The sequence below is a fragment of the Mesoplodon mirus genome (genome assembly GCF_964341445.2).
Source record: "Mesoplodon mirus genome assembly, chromosome: 5".
NCBI lineage: Eukaryota > Metazoa > Chordata > Mammalia > Artiodactyla > Ziphiidae > Mesoplodon > Mesoplodon mirus.
In genome coordinates, this window is record NC_138980.1 from 122,819,420 (window position 1) to 122,842,702 (window position 23,283).

Sequence of the window (23,283 nt, forward strand, 5' to 3'; positions counted from 1 at the left end):
GGGCTGTACCATTTTACGTTCCTACCAATGATGTTTGAATGGTTTGACTTCTCCACATCCTCACCAGCATTTGGTGTTATCACTGTTTTTAATCTTAGCATCTAGCCATCACCTACATGATAAGTGTGTAGTGATAGCTGGTTGTGCTTTTAATTTGGATTTCCCTAATAGCTAATAATGTTGAACATCTCATTTGCTTATTGCCCGTCTGTATATCCTCTTCAGTGAAATGTCTGTTCATGTCTTCTGCCCAGTTTCTAAATAGATACTTTATTTTTTTACTTCTTGAATTTTGAGAATTTTTAATATTTTCTAGATAAATGCCCTTTGCTGGATATGTGGTTTGCAAATATTTTCTTTTAGTCTCTAATTTGTCTTTTTACCCCCTTAACACAATCTTTTACTGAGCAACAGTTTTTAACTTTGAGAACACCTCATTTACAGCTAATGCTTCCTTTTGTGAATCATACTTTTGATCTCAAGTCTAAGGCCTCCTTGCCTAGACCTAGGTCCTGAAGATTTTCTCTTTTTTTCTAAAAGTTGTGTGGTTTTATGTTTTACATTCAAGGCTTTGATTGATTTTGAGTTAATTTTTATGTAAGGTATGAGGTTTAATTAAAGGTTCATCTTTTTGCCTACGAGTGCCCAGTTGTTCCAGCAGCATTTGTTGAAAAGGTTATCCTTCCTCCATTGAAATGCTTTTGTACCTTTGTCAGAAACCTGTTGGACTTATTTGTGTGGGTCTATTTTGGGGTTCTGTTCTGGTCCATTAATCTGTGTCTAACCCTTTACCAGTACCACACTATCTTGATTACTATAGCTGTATAGTGAACCTTAACACAGGGAAGACTGGGCCCTCTCAGTTGCTTTTCTTTTCTTTCAAAATTGTTTTACCTATTCTAGTTTCTTGGCTTTTCCATAAAAATTTTAAAATAAGCTTGTCTGTATCTGTAAAACACTTTGCTAAGATTTTGATAGAAATGGCATTAAACCTATATAGATCAACCTGGGGAGATTTGATATCTTTACCATGTTGAGTATTCCAATCAGTGAACATGGTAAGTCTCTCCAGTTTATTTAGGTCTGACTTGTGTAAGTATTTTGTAATTTTCAGCATACAGATCCTGTACATGTTTTGTTAGATTTAAACCTAAGTATTTCATTTTCTTTGAAGCTATTGTAAATGGTATTGTTTTTAGTTTCAGTTTCCAATGCTGTATTTGTTGTTAGGTATAAAAGTGTAGTCAATTTTTTGTGTGTGGATCTTACAACCTGTGACCTTGCTGACCTCACATATGAGTTCTGGGAGTTTTTTGTAGATTCCTTCTGATTTTCTACATAGACAATCATGTCATTTGCAAATAAGAACAGTTTTATTTCTTTTAAATTTATTTATTTATTTTTCACCCTTGGCTGCGTTGGGTCTTCCGTCGCTGCGCGTGGGCTCTCCCTAGTTGCGGCGAGTGTGGGCCACTCTTCGTTGCGGTGCGTGGGCCTCCCACTGTGGTGGCTTCTCTTGTTGCGGAGCACGAGCTCTAGGCGCATGGGCTTCAGTAGTTATAGCACGTGGGCTCAGCAGTTGTGGTTCGTGGGCTCCAGAGCTCAGGCTCAGCGGCCGTGGTTCACGGGCTTAGCTGCTCCACAGCATGTGGGATCCTCCTGGGCCAGGGATCGAACCTGTGTCCCCTGCATTGGCAGGCGGACTCTCAACCACTGCGCCACCAGGGAAGTCCCCAGTTTTATTTCTTTTAAATCTGTATGTCTTTTATTTATTTTCTTGCTTTGTTGCACTGGCTGGAACTTACAGTGCTGTGTTGAATAGGAATGGTCAGAGTGGACATCCTTACCTTGTTCCCAGTCTTAGGGAGATAGTTTTTATCATTACATAAATATTAGCTGTAGGGGTTTTGTAGATGGTCTTTTTCAAGTTGAGGAAATTCTCCTCTATTCACAGTTTTGCTGAGTATTTTTGTCATGAATGGGTGTTGGATTTTGTCAAATGCTTCTTCTGTGTCATTTCATAAGATCACATGATTTTTCTTCTTTGGCCTGTTGATACTGTGAATTACATGGATTAATTTTCAAATATTGAACCAGCCTTGATTGTGTTATATAATTCTCTCTTTTTTTTTGATTGTGTTATATAATTCTTTTTTTTAACATCTTTATTTTTTTAACATCTTTTATAATTGCTTTACAATGGTGTGTTAGTTTCTGCATTATAACAAAGTGAATCAGCTATATATATACATATATCCCCATATCCCCTCCCTCTTGCGTCTCCCTCCCACCCTCCCTATTCCACCCCTCTAGGTGGTCACAAAGCACCGAACTGATCTCCCTGTGCTATGCAGCTGCTTCCCACTAGCTATCTATTTTACATTTGGTAGTGTATATATGTCCATGTCACTCTCTCACTTCGTCCCAACTTACCCTTCCCCCTCCCCGTGTTCTCAAGTCCATTCTCTACGTCTGTGTCTTTATTCCTGTCCTGCCCTTAGTTTCTTCAGAACCTTTTTTTTTTTTAGATTCCATATATATATGTGTTAGCATACGGTATTTGTTTTTCTCTTTCTGACTTACTTCACTCTGTATGACAGACTCTAGGTCCATCCACCTCACTACAAATAACTCAGTTTTGTTTCTTTTTATGGCTGAGTAATATTCCATTGTATATATGTGCCACATCTTCTTTATCCATTCATCTGTAGATGGACATTTAGGTTGCTTCCATGTCCTGGCTATTGTAAATAGAGCTGCAGTGAACATTGTGGTACATGACTCTTTTTTTTTTTTTGTGGTACATGGGCCTCTCACTGTTGTGGCCTCTCCCGCTGCGGAGCACAGGCTCCGGATGCACAGGCCCAGCGGCCATGGCTCACTGGCCCAGCCACTCCGCAGCATGTGGGATCCTCCCGGACTGGGGCACAAACCCACGTCCCCTGCATCGGCAGGTGGACTCCCAACCACTGCGCCACCAGGGAAGCCTGGTACATGACTCTTTTTGAATTATGGTTTTCTCAGGGTATATGCCCAGTAGTGGGATTGCTGGGTCGTATGGCAGTTCTATTTTTAGCTTTTTAAGGAACCTCCATACCGTTCTCCATAGTGGCTGTATCAATTTACATTCCCACCAACAGTGCAAGAGGGTTCCCTTTTCTCCACACCCTCTCCAGCATTTATTGTTTGTAGATTTTTTGATGATGGCCATTCTGATCGGTGTGAGGTAATACCTCATTGTAGTTTTGATTTGCATTTCTCTAATGATTAGTGATGTTGAGCATCCTTTCATGTGTTTGTTGGCAATCTGTATATCTTCTTTGGAGAAATGTCTATTTAGGTCTTCTGCCAATTTTTGGATTGGGTTGTTTGTTTTTTTGATATTGAGCTGCATGAACTGCTTGTAAATTTTAGAGATTAATCTTTTGTCAGTTGCTTCATTTGCATATATTTTCTCCCATTCTGAGGGTTGTCTTTTTGTCTTGTTTATGGTTTCCTTTGTTGTGCAAAAGCTTTTAAGTTTCATTAGGTCCCATTTGTTTATTTTTGTTTTTATTTCCATTTCTCTAGGAGGTGGGTCAAAAAGTATCTTGCTGTGATTTATGTCATAGAGTGTTCTGCCTATGTTTTCCTCTAAGAGTTTTATAGTGTCTGGCATTACATTTAGGTCTTTAATCCATTTTGTCTTTATTTGTATAATTCTCTTAATTGCTGAATTAGATTTGCTAATATTTTGTTGAAGACTTTTGCATCTAAGTTTATGGGAGATAATGGTCTGCAGTTTACTTTTTTTTATACTGTATTAGTTAGGTTCAGAAGTGGTCTCTCTTTTTTTTTCTTGAAAGATTTATGTAAAATTGGTGTTAAGTGTTTAAATATTTGATAAGGTTGTCCAGTGGAAGCATCTGGGCTTGGAGAGTTCTTTTTCAAGACCTTTTTAATTACAAATCCAATTTCTTTAATAATTATAGAACTGTTCAGTTTATCAGTTGAGTTTTGGTGGTTTGTAGTTTTCAAGGAATTGGCCCATTTCTTCTAAGTGATTGAATTTATGAGCATTATGAACAATATTATAAAATCACTTTCAGTATTTTTTCTCCTTTTGTTGGTTGTGGGGTCTGTATTGACATTCTGTATTTTGTTACTGATACTGGTGATTTGTGCCTTCTTACTCGGTAGTTGTCAGTCTTAACTAGAGGTTTATCAATTGTTTTTCCAAAATAAAGCTCTTTGTTTCACTGCTTTTTTCCCCTCTGTTCTTTTCCTGTTTTTAATTTCATTGATTTCTGATTGTGTATTTATTCTTTCCTTTCTTCTGCTTGTTTTAGGTTTCTTTTGCTCTTCTTTTTCTAGGTTCATGAAGTAAAAACTTAGATTTTTAATTTGAGATCTTTCCTCTTTCCTAATCTAAGCAGTTAGTGCTCTGATTTCCCTCTCAGCACTGCTTTAGCTGAATCTCACAAAAGTTGACATGTTGTATTTTCATTTTCATTTATCTATGTATTTCACTGTTCCCTTTGAGACTTCTTTGTTGACCCATCAGTTATTTAGAAGTATGTTTAATTTCTAAGTGTTTAAAGGGTCTCCTGCTATCTTTCTATTATTGATTTCTAATTTTATTCCATTATAGTCAGACATGTTCTGTGTGTTATTTCAATACTTTTAAATTTGTTGAGGTTTTTGTTTGTTTTGTGTTTGTTGGGTTTTGATCCAGGATATAGTGTACTGCAGAGAATGTTTCATGAGTGCTTGAAAAGCGTTTGTATTAATCTTTCATAGGTAGAGTGTTCTATAAATGTCAGTTAGATCTTTTGGTTGATGGTGTTACTCAGTTCTTTTATATCTTTGATGATTTTTTTCCTCTAGTACCTCTGTCAGTTGCTAAGAGTGGCGTATTAAATTCCTCAACTGTATTTGTGGATTTGTTTGTCTCTCCTTTTAGCTTTATCATTTCTTGTTTTATGTATTTTGAAGCTCTTTTGTTTAGTGTGTACACTTTTAGGATTACTGTGTTTTCTTGGTGGATTGATCATTTTAATATCCCTCTGGGCCCCTCATAATTTTTTTGCTCTTAAGTCTATTTTATCCAATATTAATATAGCCAATACTGCTCTTTTTTTAATGTTTGCATGATGTATTGTTTTTCCATCCTTTTTTTTTTAACCTGTATTTCATTATTTTGAAATGAGTTTCTTTAGACTGGTTTTTAGCTGGTAAATTTAGACCATTCATATTTAAGTAATTATTGATGTGTCAGGGCTTAGAACCCAGATTATTTTTGACTCATAGAATTCTTCTTACATCCTTAACCGTTCATCAATAACCACAAAACACAAGTCAAATGAATTTCTTTGTTTCTTTTTCTTTTTTTCTTCACGGCATGGTGACTGGGTCCTAAGAGAAGTGTTTCCCAAAAGTGATTAATCCAAGAGGCCCATGTGGAAGCTACAAGGCTTCTTAAGACCCAGCTTCAGGTCTTCAGTCCCAGAATGCCACTTATGCCACATTCTGTTGGTCACACAGTGCCAGACCAAATTCAGTGTGGGAGGTGACTGCACAAGGGTAAGAATACAAGGTGGTGAGGATCATTGGAAGCTGTCTTGGATACTGACTGCCACTACCACTAATTCACATGCTAGAGTTGAAATCAGAATCATGGACTATAACTCACCGGTTAGCTAGCTAATCACTTTGGGACTCAACTTTATCATTTGTAGGCTGAGGAGGCTGGACTAGATGACCACTTATGTCCCTTCTGACTTTATAATTCTCTATTTCTCAGAGTATCTTTATATCTTTTTTCCCCAGCTTTATTGAGGTATAATTAAAATTGTATATATTTAAGGTATGTAGCTTGATGGTTTGATATACATATACATTGTGAAATAAATATTCACCATGTTCAAGCTACTTAACATATCCATCACCCCACATAGTTACTGTTTTCTTTCTTTCTTTCATCAAATGGATTTCTTAACTTGTTTATTATCACATTACCATTTTGCCACCATGTAAAAGGAAAGACTTAACCATTGTTCCAGTAATCTCTGAACTACTCTAGATCTCAGTTTGACAAACTAATGTGGTTACCATTGGTTCCAGAAGCCTCCAGTATCTAATATTAGAGTGTTTATAGATTATTATAGGTATAGTCAGGCCTGGGTGAATGATCTGGATCACTAAAGAAGCTAGAAACCTTATCCCAGTTGATCAGTACCAAAAGGACTTGACATTGGCTAGATTATTTCACACACTCTTCTTTCTGAAAAAGTAAAGATCTGCCAATAAGACTTTTCCTTTCCAATGTATGTATGTTTTGATTATTAAAAAAAATTGATCATATTTTAGGTCAGTAGTTTATTCATTGCTATAATGAGCCTTGCTAAGCCTCCCCCAACATCAGTTTTACCTGAATAACCTGCCCCCCAAAAATCATAACTTGTTTTAAAAACAGTAAGATATCAGTAGGACTGCATCCTGTTGTGTTCTCCTGAGTTCCTTGTACCTGCATATCTGTGCCAAGATCCTTACTTAACCTCAGTCCTGTCGTAGTAAGCACTAGAATGAACTGACAGTTTATCCGGATATTTTAAACAGAGGCCCCATTCATTCGAATAACTCCTTCCCAAGGGGAACACTTTGAATGATAATACTTTATTTTAGTTTATGCAGGTATTTTGAAGGGTGTCCTTACTGTATAATCACACCTTATATACTATCTTTTAAAATTATTCCTGACAGTTATAATTCATTGTAGGAAGGTAAAGTATATGATTTATGGCCTTGATTAAGGTGTGGTTTATGGATTCCAAATCATAGTTACCACTGTACTGTATGCCTTTGGCTCCCTGTGGCATGATCTTCTTGAAGCAGTGTTAAGTGTTTATTTTCATGTTTATTCTCCCATATGGATTGGAGGATGAGACCTCTTTTTCGTCTTTATATCCCCTATACCTGGCATCCTGCAAATATATAGTAAGCTTACTGTATGAAATGAGGCTGGTGTATGGGACAGACTGAGCTTTGGCCCTACTTAAGTCAGAGTCCTGTTTTGATAGACTAATTGAGGAGTTTTGCTCTATAATAATGGATAGAACAATAATGACTAGAAATTATTTTGGACAGCATTGTTTAAAGTTCATTTCAGTGACAACACTAAAGCTTGCCAAACAAATTTTACAAGTGTACCTTTTGGCTTATCATGTGTTTGACCAAATTCTTTATATTCATTTCATCTTGTTTAATTCCTATAAGCTATTTTCAAGTGGAGTCCATAGGGGAGGAAATATGAATCGCTTACCCAATGAAACGTCCCTGTCACTGATTTTTCACATGTATTCAAACTAACCAGTTACACAAAAATAAATTAGTGGCAATGATTGAATATTTAGGCATAGGATGAATAGCTGTAAAATAAAGTCCTGATCCTGTGTTTGAAATTTTCAACATGTGCCTTATTAGTAAAAGAATTACAAGTTCAGCAATAGATTTCACCTGAGAAAAGAGATGTGGATAGAGAGCATCCTTGTATATTATAATTTTGATTTTTATTTACATTGTGAACTATGACAAAACTTTTGGGAAAAGGAAGAGGTAATGGGATTTATTAAAGTTTCTATTAGAATGTAGTATGATTACCATTAAATTATGTCTTGTTTTTATGTGAGCTAGGTAATAAAGCTTCTAGGTTAAAGTTTAGATTTTGCACTCATTTAACCAAACATTACTTTTTGGAAATGTTTTAATGATCACTGTGTCTCTTTCTGAGACTAGTTTAAGGAAATAAAGCTTCCTACTTCCTTAGGAAAAAGACTTATTTGAGGTCTGACATCTTACACTAATGTATTTACCCTCTTATTGATTGGGTTTCCCAGTCATCTCTTTGATTTTTTTTCTTTTTCTATGATTTGATATGTTACAGTCCTTCTTCAAACGATGGATTTTTAAGTCCAGAAATATCCTCCAAAATAAAGATTGCTGTTTTTAATCCTGTAGTGTCTGTGTTCAGGAGGAATAGACAGAGGTAGAAATTCACATTCAGAGGGGTGCCAGGTTGGTAATTTGGATCAAACTGCATGGGGAGAATAATCTCTCTCCTAAAATGAAGCACAAGGATAAGTAATAACTTTTTATGCATGATAAGCATCAAAAATATGAGCCTGCTGGTCTTTGCTTTTCATTTTTCTTTACCTCTGTCTTTCAGTGAGAACCTCCTGCAGTGTGCGCACGATGTGATCAATAACTCAATAACTTTTTTCATGCAGTAATTATCTCCGTGTGATATTATCTGAACACTGTTTTTCTTTATTACTCAAAAGATGCAGGAGATATTTATATAACCAGCTGATCCCATTTTGGATAAAGGTGCTTTGTGACAGCAGGAGAAATAGTTTATTTTAAATAGCCTTTTTAAATAAATGCTCTATGAAAAGCTTTTCGAGTTAATTTTTGCTTGGCATGAGAAGGTGATTACCAAAAAGGTTTAGATGTAAAACTTGTACTTTGTATATTTTACATTATGATAGTCATTCTTTCTAACTTATAATAAACACAATTAAAATTAAAATATTGAACAATTTAACATAACAGTAATTTTTTTCTGATTCCTCTAAATCATTTTATATATTTTCAGAGGTATGAGCTAAATGCGTAAGTTCTACCATTTCTGCATGTCTCACAGAGATTCTCATTATAGGCAGAGATCCTGCAAGAGTCCCGGATGATGATCCCAGATTGCCAGCGCAGGTTGGAAGCTGCATATACTGATCTTCTGCAGTTAGTAGTAAGTAATACTTATCTGTCTTATGTTTCAATTTTTTTTCAATCTAATACACGAAAGGCCAAAATTTTAAATGTTTAACACTGAAAGCTAGTTGGTGACATTTTGTTTACTTGCTCAGTGTACCAGTTTATTTTTAAATAATTAATGGAGTTTAAGTGGTGTTTTAAGTTATACCTCCAGTAAAAGTACTGTGTCTAACATGTTTATTTATTTAAACTTAGTTAATTAAATATATTTGAGTTATCATGGTAGGTATTCATAGTACTAATACTGTCCAGCAATATCTTAAATGATTTGGTTTTCACACATAAAGATCTTTTTGACACATTAAAGGTGAGTAGTCTGTTTGAAATTTTAAAAGATCCAAATGTTTCAAATGAATTTGGGCTCTTTTAAGAAGGATTTGGAATTCTTTCTAATTCAAACCTAAATCGATTTGAGAGAGTAAAGAAAACCCTGTACAGTAATATTTAGGCAGTCCTCTCATATTAACTTGGAGCTGTATAACACTCTTATCATACTTGCTGGTATAAATGTCTTGTGATACAGTGGCAGAATCATTTTTAAAAGCGTTCTAAGAAAAATGCGAAGTCATCTTTTTTATTTCTTAATAGAGGTAAAAGCATAACACTATATACCAGCTGATTATTATTGCTGTTTGATGATAATCTGATGAATTCTATCATTTCCTTTATTAACCTCATTTTATGTTTCTAGTTCTTGAGCTAATATCAATTACCAGCTACATAGCTGTCTCCTGATTCATAGTTTTCCCTATATAACAAAAGTAGTGTGAGGCTTTTTCAGTATGATCATGTATATGTATTCTTGGAAAGAGTGACATTTGTTTTCCCACCAAAATAATATTAGGACTAAATCTGTAGGAAAAAAGAGAGGAATACTTACATTTTACTTTACTTTTGACACAGAACTCATATTTATCTATAGGAACATTTTAAAAGCAGGAAAACTCTCTTTAAAGCCAAAAATGAAGCTATGGTTAAAAGACAGATGAAATAAAAGATAGATGAAAGCAGGAAATAATTACTCTATTAAAATATTACCTAAAACAAAAGCATCATTTGTATTTCCTGAAAATTGAAATGCTTTTTTCTGTCATGAATGTAGTAGCTGAGAAAGTAATAGAAACTGCTTGAAAAAATTGTCTTTGGATGATATATTTGTGTGTGTGAAGATATATTCAGCAACGTCTGTACCCTCGAAGAGCTTATATATTTATAGTTTTTGGGTTTTGTTGTTGTTGTTGTTGTTTTGCGGTACGCGGGCCTCTCACTGTTGTGGCCTCTCCCGTTGCGGAGCACAGGCTCCGGACGTGCTGGCTCAGTGGCCATGGCTCATGGGCCCAGCTGCTCCACGGCATGTGGGATCCTCCCGGACCGGGGCACGAACCTGCATCCCCCGCATCAGCAGGCGGACTCTCAACCACTGCGCCACCAGGGAAGCCCGAAGAGCTTATATTTTCTGACAGAGAACAAAGACATAGTTTAGGTGTAATACAGAAGTTTAAGAAATTCTTACTTGTAGTCTTAATTAAGCAAATCCTCAGTCTTTTTTGCTTTAAAATTTCATACTAAATACATATACACACACTTTATTCCCTCTGCCCTGTAACTGTTTGTATATATCCATCTTTTATTGCCTTGAATTGCTATCGCTTTATTTATTTATTAAAAAATCAAAATTTGCTATTCACAGTGACTTAGATGATATTATTTCATTTCTCTGTTACTGTTACAATATCTTAGTAAAAGTTTTCTGTATAAAATACCAAGGAAAGACTCAATCTTTAATTGAGTCTTTAATCAGAAAATGAAAGCTGTCAGGCTGTTTCCTTGTAGTAGTGTATATAATACTCAATACCAAGCAGACAGTTCACTTTTCTGCTTCAAAGATTGTACTTAACTATGGTGTGACACCAGTAGCCTTCTTTGTCATTGTGAGTAGTTGGAGGATTATTTTGGTCTGAATGTCATCATATATGTAACACACTAGTAAATAATTTTTTACTTTTTGTGCATTACTAATAATAACTCCATTTGTATGGTGATGTGTTGACAAAGTGAGAATACAATGTTTTAAAATTTTTTCTGAGGTTTTAATTTAATTACTTAATGCCAGTAGCTTTAGATGACCGTGTTTTTCACTTATTGTATGAGTATATACAATGAAACAAAAGCAAACCTGTTATTTCCTCCCTTACCTGTAATGAAAGAACAGAATTGTTCTTCAGAAATCTGTGGAATTATACTATATTTAGGTGAGGCTTGGGATCCATTTTGTTTTAATTTTTGAGCTGCTTATGTTGATGGTTTCTAATATCTGAGTAATTAAAGTACTGAAGTTCGAGAAGAATAAACCTAATTTTTATTATATTTAATTTCAGGAGAGTGAAAAAGACTTGGAAGAAGCTGAGGAATATAAGGAGGCACGTTCAGTACTGGATTCAGTGAAGTTAGAAGCCTGAAGGTTTTCTATACAGGGTGTTTTTTTGCATTAAGTCCTGGGATCCATTCCACAATTCATTATTTTTGACCACTGCTATGTGTTCAAGTAGTATGAGAATGTAATTCTTTTTGTGCAGTGCATATGTTTTTCTTTGCCTGATTTAATGTGTCAAATAAATGAGTTCATCTAATAAAATTGCTTCTTTCCTACTTTACAGTGTATTTTAATGAACCTTTTATCATTAAGTCATAGCCATTTTTGACAGAGAATTAAAATCTGTTAGGTCCTATTTAAAGTCTAGATATTTTGCTGCTTAAGCATGGATTAAGTTAAAAATAGGTTACTTTTTTTTTTAAGATAAAAATCCAAACTTTGAATATTTTATTCTGAGTAGGATACAACTCCCAGGTAAGAAAGTAAGAACCTCTCTGTGGATACAGCCTTACATATTTATTTCTTCACAGTGAAAGTCCAACATTTCCATCACTATGAACTAATGAGAAACATATAAATCCTCTTTCAGAAAGTCAGATTTATACAGAAAATACCAACCATTTAGAGCTTCAAGAATAAGATTCTTATGAACAATAAAGAATTGTATTTTAAAGGAATAATGGCTGTTGCCAGTGGTGTGCTGGGAAATGTTTAATGGCTTTTCAAAATGGGAAGGGAACCTCTGGTTTGTAGCTTTTGCTGATTTCTGTAGTGTAAATACTCTCACTGTGACTGATTTCAAGCGACTAATGTGACATCAGCCAAACAGAGCTGGGAAGATACAAGTCAGCTATAGCATGCACTGGCCATAGCCAAACCTGGATTGTCTTGATTGACAAGAAAAGGGTATTGTTGCGTCACAAAGCTTTTTCCCAGTACTACTGTAAATCCATAACCTAATCATTTGAATTTATTTCCCCAAAATAAATGAGAACTTTAGTTTTCTTATATTTCTAGAAAATGTATATGAGCTTTATGTCACCAACCTGAGCCATGATCTAATGAACCAAACTAGTAATAATAACATTTAAACTTTAAAGCTCATAATTGAAAAAATAAGAGAACTTGAATTTTTGCTGCTATAAAATACATACATGTAGTATGGTGGGTCTGATTTTGGAAGTTGCAAATGATCACTAGAAACTATAACATTTCTTGAATCTGTCCAAAAGATCAAAGAGAAAAATAATACTATTCTTTCCTAATGTTATTTCTGAAGGCTACTCTGTTTTAAAACACAGAATGTATCATTTATAAAATAAAAGTTTTACACATTCAGAAAATTACTTCATCAGAGAATAACATATCTGAAGCATTTCTAAATTGAAATGTCATTTAAAAACATATTACAGGGGGCTTCCTTGGTGGCGCAGTGGTTGAGAATCTGCTTGCCGATGCAGGGGATGCGAGTTCGTGCCCCGGTCCGGGAAGATCCCACATGCCGCGGAGCGGCTGGGCCCGTGAGCCATGGCCGCTGAGCCTGCGCGTCCAGAGCCTGTGCTCCACAACAGTGAGAGGCCCGCGTACCGCAAAAAAAAATTAAATAAATAAAATAAATAAAAAAATAAAAACATATTACAGGGATAGAGACGGTGGGAGGGAGACGCAGGAGGGAGGAGATATGGGGATATATGTATATGTATAGCTGATTCAGTTGGTTATAGAGCAGAAACTAACACACCATTGTAAAGCAATTATACTCCAATAAAGATGTTAAAAAAAACATATTACATGCCATTTTTAAAGTATTTGAGGTAGAAGAGGGGACAAGTGAGGAAATAAAAATTATAATTACAATGTAAAATTTTATACTAAGTTTCACTATTAGAGATTTGAGTACCAGGAGAATTGAACTCTTCAGATTTAGATTATTTTGTGGTTGGTATTAAGAACAGAACAGGTGGGCCTTTTCTGGTTTGTGGCTTATTTTTTTGTTTTTGGCATATTGAGTTTTTAAATATTTTATTATTTTTCGGGCCTCCCTGGTGGCGCAGTGGTTGAGAGTCTGCCTGCCGATGCAGGGGACACGGGTTCGTGCCCCGGTCCGGGAAGATCCCACATGCCGTGGAGCGGCTGGGCCCGTGAGCCATGGCTGCTGACCCTGCGCGTCCGGAGCTGTGCTCCGTAACGGGAGAGGCCACAACAGTGAGAGGCCCGTGTACCGCAAAAAAAAAAAAAAAAATTTATTATTTTAATGTAAAATATCTCATTTCATCCTTCTGCCAAATACATGAATATCATATATATTCATAGCAAATGGTTTCCTTATCAGTTAAAACTTGAAGAGAACATATCTCCCTCCTGAGAAAAGTAATACTGAAGGGTAAGTTTTGCAGCCATGACCCAGATCTTGGTTACTGAAAAAATTATTGTCTTGCCAAAAAGCCTAAGAAAGAAGAAATCAACAAGGTAGATGAAAAGAAATATATCGTTAGAGAATTCGTATCTCAACTACTATAGATTTTATACTGGCTCCATGTATTGATGAGAAGCAGCAAGAAGCTTAACATTCTGGGAAGGCTTATTCCTGAGAATTTTGACACATTCCACTTGTTTTTGTGGCCAAGAGGCACATTAAGAACAGTTACAATCGATTTAGCATTGATTTGTTTTTTAAGCTTTTATTTAGAACCTTACACTGTGTAACAATAAGTAGAAATTCCCTAAAGTAATGTTGCCCTTTTTCTCCCTGTACCAATACCTGACCCCCATTAACATACAGCAGTTGCTCAATTAACATTTGTAGCATAAGTGAAAAGCAAAAACATGTCTAACTTCTAGAGTGAGACAAAGAATGCTGTGAAGGATTCCATCTCATCACAAAATACATTTAATACAATGCTTTTCAAACTGTTTTGACTACAAAGCACAATAAGAAACACATTTTTTGTTGTGACCCAGTGCATATATATATGGGGGTCCATATATACATAAAATAAAAAGCATCCTTAATATGTACAATTCCTCAGATGTTTTCTATTCTCTTTCATCTGATCATGACCACCTGCTACTGGGTTGCCTTAATATAATAAAGTAATATAAAATTTATATAAAATTCTCATATATATAAACTCATATATATATATATATATACCATATAGATATATATAAACTTCTTTGATATATAGCTATCAACTTCTTAGGTCTCAGAGCAGTTGTCTCAGTGAATGTGTGCAAATTTACACACATTGCAGGCATGAATTGTCATGGTAATATGTAATTATTTAACATTTGTTAGGTGCCCTTAGTCCTTGCACAGACCAATACAATGGCATCCATAGATTAGACAGGCAAAACAAAGACAAATGGCAGAATCAAGTAGTAAACCTAATTTTTCTGTTTTTTTTGTATAGCAAAGGTCACATCATTTCTAAGTAAGTAAGAATGTACATAGGATAAACAGACATAACATATGTAATGAGTAAAGTGACCAAATCCAGGCTGATTTTAATGCCATTGGGAGGATTCCCAAGTTTCGGCATTTTCACTTGGACATGTCTAATAGGGATTCAGTCCTAGTAAATCAGAGTACTCTCCCAAAGTCCTGGAGCTTTCTGGCGGGGTTTTTGGGACATTCACATTTTGGATGAGTATTAACATCTCCAGAACTAGATCGTCCTTCCTTTATCCTATTTTGTACCATCTGGATAAGTCATGTAAACAGCTACTTGGGAGGATTAAAAAAAAAAGTGATAAGCACGTGTTTATGAGTAATGAAAGCTGGTTATAGCAATATATTGAAATGTTCATTTCACTTTTCTTGAATTTCTGGTGAGGAACAATCAAAGCCTAATATTTAAAAATTGTCTCTACGCCTGTACCTGTGCACTGAATCACTTCCAAATTGAGCAGTCAAACCTGGTTAATCTAAATTACTTTGCAAACTTCATTACATTACTTGGCTTTTAAAAAATCCTATCAAATTTAATAAGGACATATCCTACAGCTGGTTATCACTTTAATCTTATTATTTGGTCATTTAAATAAACCAAGGACAGATTAATCCTTTCCTTGATGGTGAGTTAGGGCCTTTAAATGTCAGTGTAAACTTGATAGTATGTGAGCAAGAGCTGTGAAGCATTTGACATTAAAGGGTTAATCAGATAATTTAGTCCTTGAGACTCGTTTGAGTGCTTTAGCTGGAAAGAAATTGAATGCTTCAGAAATGGTGCAGTATGAAACAAGTTTTAAGTATTAGAGTACTTGAAATTTTCAAGAGTGCTTCTACATTGCACTTCACTGTTAGTCTTATTGCTCTTATGAGAGGTATTTGTTCATGTATTAGACGGTTGCACAGAAAGCTATGAGTAATTTATGTTACAGTAGATCTACACCCTTATATTTTTTGTGCTTTCTGTTGACTGTTGGATAGGTGACAAGGTGCTTTCAAAGTCTTGGGGGCAATATATGTCACCAAAGATTAATATTTTTAATGCTCAAAAAGACTTTTCAAATTAATAAGAAAAAATTCCTAGTACAAAAGATAAAGGATGAAAACAGAGTTCACAAAAGAATAAGTGCGAATGAATGGGGTTTTTTTAAAGATGAATACCTGTTGACTAGGTATGATAAGGTACTAGCCAATGAGCTTAGATAAAAGGATGAAATAACTAAACTGGAAAAGAGGCATTATTTACATGATATGCAGTTGATAAGGTATGTATTGATACCAGGAAAACACAAGGACATGATCTGTAAAATAATTAGAAGCATTGAGGAAATTAAAGTGGGTAGCTACACAATGAATATATAAAACTGTAATGGGTTGAATTATGTGCTCCAAAAAGATACGTTGAAATCCTAACCCCCGGTACCTCAGAATATGACCTTATTTGGAAATAGGGTCCTTGCAGATTTCATCAGTTAAGATGAGGTCACACTAGTGAGTAGGGTAGGCCCTTAATCTAGTATGACCGCTGTGCTAATAAGACAACTTGAAGAAACAGTGAGAAGGCCACATGACAACATAGGCAGAGGGTGGAGTTATGCAGCTACAAGCCAAGGAATAGCAAGGTGGCACCAGAAGATATGAGAAAGGCATGGAATAGATTCTCCCTTAGATCCCTGGAGAGAGTATGGCTCTACCAACACGTTGATTCAGACTTCTAGCCTCCAGAACCGTGAGATAATAAATTCTGTTGTTTTAAGGCACTTAGTTTGTGGTACCTTTGTTACAGCAGTCTTAAAAAATGAATACATAGAACCCAAAAGCTTTTCTATATGCCAGCAGTAACCAAACATAATGGAAAAATAAATCCCTAAGAAGAGTCATAGAAGATGATATTTTAAAAAATGACTTGTACTACATATGGAAAGTTGATATTGTCAAAATGAGGTTTCTCTCTATGTCCATCTGTAAAGTCAATGAAATAAAATACAACATGGTTTGGAGAGAGGAGGGGAATGTTAGGAAATGATTCTAAAATGCAATTAAAAAAATTTTAACAGGAAAGAATATCTGGGAGGGGGATATGAAAAAATACTAATGAGGGAAAACTAGCTCTGCTCAACATTAAAATTTACCAAGTTGTGATAATTAAATGTATGGTAAAAAATAGAAAATCAAAGAGAATATAGTCCAGAAGCAAGCCCAAATATATATATATATATATATATATATATATATATATATAAATTTAGCATATGATAAAGGATATTTCAGACTTATCAGAAAGATAGATTATTCAATAAATCGTATTAGGATAACCAGCTAATCATTTGAAGGAAAAATAAAGCTGGATTTCTATTTCACCTCTCACACCAAAGTAAATTTCAACAGATTCAAAACTTTTAATATAAAAAAGAATGGGTGAAACTAATAGATTAACAGAATTTTTAATTGATACTATGCAGTAAGAGTATAGGGAAATAGAAAATCTAATACGCTGTTGGTGAGAACATTTTAAAGATGGCAATTCTCCACAAATTAATATATAAATGTAATGTCACAATTATCAAAATAGAGAGAAATAAATGGTGAGACTCTGCAAGAAAATCTTGAAAATTGAGAATTGCTAAGGGGTAGAGGGGATAAGTGTAGCAGGTAGTGCAGTTGCATATTGAAACTTAAAATTACTGCATTTGAAACAGTGAAACCAGCACAACATTAAACTGTCAGTCAGTAGAATAGACTAGAAAACCCAAACCCACCCTAAGTATGTGTATCAATACATAAGTACCTGATAGGGGTGGCATCTCAAGTTAGTGGTAAAAGGATGGATAATATATAAATGGAATTAGGAAAGTCTGAGAAGAATAAAAATCGATTTCTATCTCATTCCACACAACAAAATACAGCTTAAATAGATTAAAGAATTAAACTTACCTAACAAGCATTTCTTGAGCCTGTACTATTAGGCACTATTTTGAGGCTAGGATGCCATGGTGAGCAAGACAGACAAAGATCTCTGCTCTTGAGGAGCATACAACTCATGGATACTGACAATAAGTAAACAAGAAAATAGCAGTAATGTGTTCTGTGCATAGAATTAACATTAAATGATGCGCTAGAGAACAATTGGGTGATCAGGGAGGGCTTCCTGAGAGGTGACATTTGAGCTGAGCTCTGTATCAGAAAATCATATCCCAAGCAAAAAGGAACAACTAGTGTGAAACCCAAGACAAAAAGGTGCTAGGGGTATTCTAAGAAGAGAACTAGTGGGGCAGGAGCCAAGTGAGTGATGGGGAAAGTAGTAGAAAATTTTGTGGGGCTTTGTAAGCTAAGGAAAGAAATTAAGGTTTTATTCTAACGAGAGTCCACCAAGATTTTAACCCAGGGAGTGACATGCTTTAATTAGTATTGTTTAAAGATCTTGTTGTTCTGTAGAGACTGAGTCATACGAAGCAAACCAGTTTCTCCCTGGACTTCCCAAGTGTGCAGATCTCCCAGCAGGCTGCTGACAGCGCCCCCAGCTGGGCAGATTCCAGGGAGAAGGGCACAGCTGGCGTCTTCTCCTCCCCACTGAGGAATGTGGCTGTCAGCCCCACAGCCTCCCTTCCCCATCAGAAAGCCCCGAGGAGATGTAAAGCAGGGCCTCTGTAGGTGCTCTCATGGGTGGCCTCCTTTTTAAAGATTTAAGGTGTGAGTATCCTAGAAATGGTCACTCAGCCTTGGGTTGGCCTTGGGATGTCTGTGGCCTACTCTCCAGAGACTTATCTCAGCCTCGCAGGGCAGCTGACACCACTGCACCGATTCCTCCACCCTCCCCTCCCTCCAGACCCTTGGCAGAACATAGTTTAGTGTTCAGGTTAATTCCAGTTAGGGGTTGCTCTCTTCTGAATATCCACCTTTCACATCCACTTTCACCAAAGACAGAGATGTGGACATCCCAGGGATGGTGGGAAAATTATGATTTAGAGCCAAAGCTGCATACTTCTGTCAGGGGAAAGGCTACATTGAAAATGAAAGTATTGCATTGTTTATAAATAGGGAATTTAGCAAACTGTGTGGAGAGGAAATAGCTGGGCCTCTAGACAAAATGAGAGCAGTAGCTGCACGCTGATTTGTAACACGGGCACAGAATTAGAACCTATTCTTCATCCATTCATGACACAGCCATGCACTCAGCACCTGCTGGGTGCCAGGCACCATGCTAGGCTCTGGGAACGCAAAGTTGAGAAGCTCATGATCCGATAACTAATCCTTACAGTGTAGGGGACCAAGTGCTGTTATAAAGATCAATGTAATATTGAGATTTATAATAAGAAATACATATTCAAAAACAAAGTCATAGAAAAAGAGATCAGATTTGTGGTTACCAGAGATGAAGGAGGGTGGGAGGTAGGGGTGGGGGAAGAGAGAATTGGATAAGGACAGTCAAAGGTACAAGCTTCTAGTTTATAAGATAAGTCAGTGCTGGTGATGTAATGTACAACATCATTAATATAACTAACATTGCTGTGTGTTATATATGAAAGTTGAGAGTATATCCTGGGAGTTCTCATCACAAGAAAAAAGATGTTTCTATTTCTTTAATTTTGTACTTGTATGAGATGATGGATATTTACTGGATTTAGTGTGATGGTCACTTCATGAAGTATGTAAATCTCATGCTGTATATCATAAACATATACAGTGTTATGTGTCAGTTATATCTCAATAAAACTGGAAGGGAAAAAAAACAATCATTGTTCTACCAAAAAAAGAAAGGTAGGAGGGAAGGGAGAGAGAGAGAGAAGGGAGGGAGGAAGGGAAAGAAAGAGAGAAGGAGAGAGAGAAAGAAAAAGAAGAAAAGAAAGAAGAAAGAAAGAAAGAAAAAAGAAAGAAAGAAGAAAGAGAGAGAAAAGAAAGAAAGAAAGGAAAGAAAAAAGAAAGAAAAAGAAAAGGAAAGAGAAAAAGAAAGGAAGGAGAGAGGGAGGAAGAAAGGAGGGAAGGAAGAAAGAAAAAGATTTATTTGGTCTTCCTCCTGTTTCTGGCACAGAGCTCCTGAAACCCTTGAAATTCCCTAAGTGATAAGAGGGATAATATTCATAACAAGCCCCTTTCAATCACACCTGAGTTTGTGTTACTGCGGTGATTTTTGGAAAGCACAGACAGATGGGGCTGGTGCCAGGGGAGCCAACTGTGTGATTGGACAGTTGGAAATTTAGTCCCAACCCCTGACTTCCAGGGTGGTGAGAGGGGCTGAATGATTTAATCAATGATGCCTGTGTAAGGAAACCTCCATAAAAACTCAATAGGAGGAAAAAAAAAAACTCAATAGGAGAGCATTCTGAGAGCTTCCGGGTTGGTGAGCTCTTGGAGGTTGGGGAGAAGGCATGGAAGCTCTGAGCACTTTTCCCATACCTTGCCCTATGCATCTCTTCCATCTGGCTGTTCTTGAGTTAGATCGTTTTACAATAAACCAGTAATGTGGTAAGTAAAATATTTCTCTTAGTTTTGTGAGCCACTCTAACAAATTAATCAAACCCAAGGAAGGGGTTATTGGAACCTCCAATCTACAGTCGATTGGTAATAACCTGGGCTTGCAGTTGACCTCTGAAGTTCTGGAGTGGGGGCAGTCTTATAAGACTGAACCCGTAACCTGTGGGATATAATGTTACGTCCAGGTAGATGGTAACAGAATTGAGTTGAATTGTAGCACACCCAGCTGGTATCGGAGAACTTCTTGGTGGTATGTGTGGGGGAACCCACACATCGAAACTGGTGCCAGAATCGGAGTCATAGAAGGTCTTATTGGAGCCCAGAGGAAGGGACAAACAGAAACCTTTCAGTCTGGATTTTGTTTACTACACCACAACTATCCAAGTCATCTCAAGCAGGAAATAAAATGAAAAAACTGAAGAGAGTTTTCCGAAGAGCCCTGGATCACATAGCATGTGTTCAGCTGCCAGTAACAGAACAGCTGACCAATATTGATTGAAGCAATAAAGGTGATCAAGAGTCCCACACAACTAGAAACCTGGGGGTAGACGTTTCTGAGCTCAGAACAGCAGCTCAGTGCTGTGATTTAGGGCTCAGGCCGTCTCGGTCTTTTTGGCTTTCTCATTTTCAGCTGGTAGGTACTGTCTTCCCTCTGGTACCAGGATGGGTGCTGTCAACCTGGTAAGCAAGTCATTTAAATTTCCTGGGTCTCCATTTCTCCTCTATCAAAATGAGAGATGTGATTAGATGATGAATAAGATGCCCCTCCCTTTTTTTCTTGGCTGTTAACTTTTTAAATTTAATTTTTATTTTATATTGGCATATAGTTAATTTACAGTGTTGTGTTAGTTTCAGGTGTACAGCTGATTCAATTATTTATACACATATATCATTTTTTTTCAGATTCTTTTCTCATATACGTTATTACAGAATATTGAGTAGAGTTCACTGTGCTATACAGTAAGTCCTTGTTGGTTATGTATTTTATATATAGTAGTGTGTGTATGTTAATCCCAGACTCCTAATTAATCCCTCCCCTCCACGTTTCCCCTTTGGTAACATACATTTGTTTCTGTGTCTGAGTCTGTTTCTGTTTTGTAAATAAGTTCATTTGTATCATTTTTTTTAGAGTCCACATATAAGTGATATCACATGATATTTGTCTTTCTCTTTCTGACTTACTTCACTTAGTATGATAATCTCTAGGTCCATCCACGTTGCTGCAAATGGCATTATTTCATTCTTCTTCACAGCTGAGGAATATTCCATTGTGTATATATACCACATCATCTTTATCCATTCATCTGTCAACGGACATTTAGGTTGCTTCCGTGTCTTGGCTATTGTAAATAGTGCTGCAGGGCTTCCCTGGTGGTGCAGTGGTTAAGAATCCACCTGCCAATGCAGAGGATGCGGGTTCAAGCCCTGGTCCAGGAAGATCCCACATGCTGTGGAGCAACAAAGCCCGTGCACCACAACTACTGAGCCTGCGCTCTAGAACCCGTGAGCCACAACTACTGAGCCCACATGCCACAACTACTGAGCCCGCATGCCTAGAGCTGGTGCTCTGCAACAAGAGAAGCCACCGCACTGAGAAGCCCGCACCGCAACAAAGAGTAGCCCCTGCTCGCCGCAACTAGAGAAAGCCCGCGCGCAGCAGCTAAGACCCAACACAGCCAAGAATAAAATGAATAAAATAAATAAATTTTTAAAATATAGTGTTGCAATGAACATTGGGGTGCATGTATCTTTTAGAATTACGGTTTTCTCTGGGTATATGCCTCAGAGTGGGATTGCTGGGTCATATGGTAGTTCTATTTTTAGTTTTTTAAGGAACCTCCATACTGTTCTCCACAGTGGCTGTACAAGTTTGCATTCCCACCAACAGTGTGGGAGGGTTCCCTTTTCTCCACACCCTCTCCAGCATTTATTGTTTGTAGACTTTTTGATGATGGCCATCCTAACTGGTGTGAGGTGATACCTCACTGTAGTTTTGATTTGCATTTCACTAATCATTAGTGATGTTGAGCATCTTTTCATGTGCTTTTCGGCCATCTGTATGCCTTTGGAGAAATGTCTATTAAGGTCTTCTGCCCAGTTAATAAAAAAATGGTCAAAGGCTGAGCTAGAGAGATAGAAAGTTATGGAGAAGCAGGCAGTGAGGCAGAAGTGACATGGCTCTTGGTAGGAGTAGGCCAGAGCTTGTAAAAACAAAGGTTAGAAACGCTCTGTGTTTGCAAAAACACTCATTTCAGTATCATCATGGATGGACGTAGGCAAGGTAAAATGTATTCGTTAGAGGTAGCTTCCTCATACAGCCAGGAGTCTGGAGGTACAGTGAAGGGCTGAGACAGCCACTCAAGGAAGCCACCCAGGGTCCAGGCACCCTGTCACTTCCTGTTCCACCAGCCTTTACCTGTGGCTTTTGTTCACGTGATAACAAGATCCACCTGTCTACAGGCACCAAGTCCAAGTCCCGAGCAGGAAGAAAGAGAAGGTGAAATGACAGAAGGCAAATTTCAGCTGACATTTCCCCTTTTTATCTGGGGGACAGTAGCTTTCCTGGAAGTCCTACCTTACAGATTTCTGCTTACATTTCATTGACCAGAACTGGGCCACTTGGGTTTACGGCAAGAAGCAAGAGTTCTGGGAGAGGTCATTGTTCTAGCATTTACATTGCTGCCTCAAGCAACACAGAGGTTCTACTGGTAAGGACGAACCCATATGTGAATGAATTCTATTTAGCAGTGTCCACCAGAGAGGGAAAAAGAAAATATGAGCTTGTCTCCTTCCACTAGTTGAGACAAACCATATAAAGGATTTAGCACGATGCTTAGCTTAGAGTATGTATTCAAAAGAAAATAAATTTGCTGCTTCTTCTGTTGCTACTCGTACTACTAACGTTAATAAAACGTATTACTTCATCATCTTGATTTTTCAGTCCCATTCGTTCAATAAATGTTTATTGGACTTTTACAATGTTCAGTCTTTAGGAGCTGAGGGTTGAGAAAGGGAATAAAATCTGATTCCTGCCTTCTAAGAGCTTACATCTGTGTAGCTAAATGCATGATAAATTGAGGGAAAAAGAAAAGCTTCAGCAGAGACAGCCTTGGAAGTTACTGGAAGTGGATGGAACTTGTGATCACGTGGGTCCACATGAATCCCTCCTTTCACAGAT

General features: G+C 36.8%; 1 protein-coding gene across 1 annotated transcript in view; it reads left to right on the forward strand.

Moving 5' to 3' along the window:
• TBCA (tubulin folding cofactor A) overlaps positions 1-11,457 on the forward strand; it is a 110,326-nt gene extending 98,869 nt beyond the window's left edge. Inside the window, exons 3-4 of the mRNA XM_082621936.1 lie at positions 8,696-8,782; positions 11,187-11,457. Of these exons, the coding sequence (XP_082478062.1) occupies positions 8,696-8,782; positions 11,187-11,267 (168 nt within the window). The 3' untranslated portion in view covers positions 11,268-11,457. The remainder of the gene's footprint in view (positions 1-8,695; positions 8,783-11,186) is intronic.
• Positions 11,458-23,283: the final 11,826 nt, after the last annotated feature.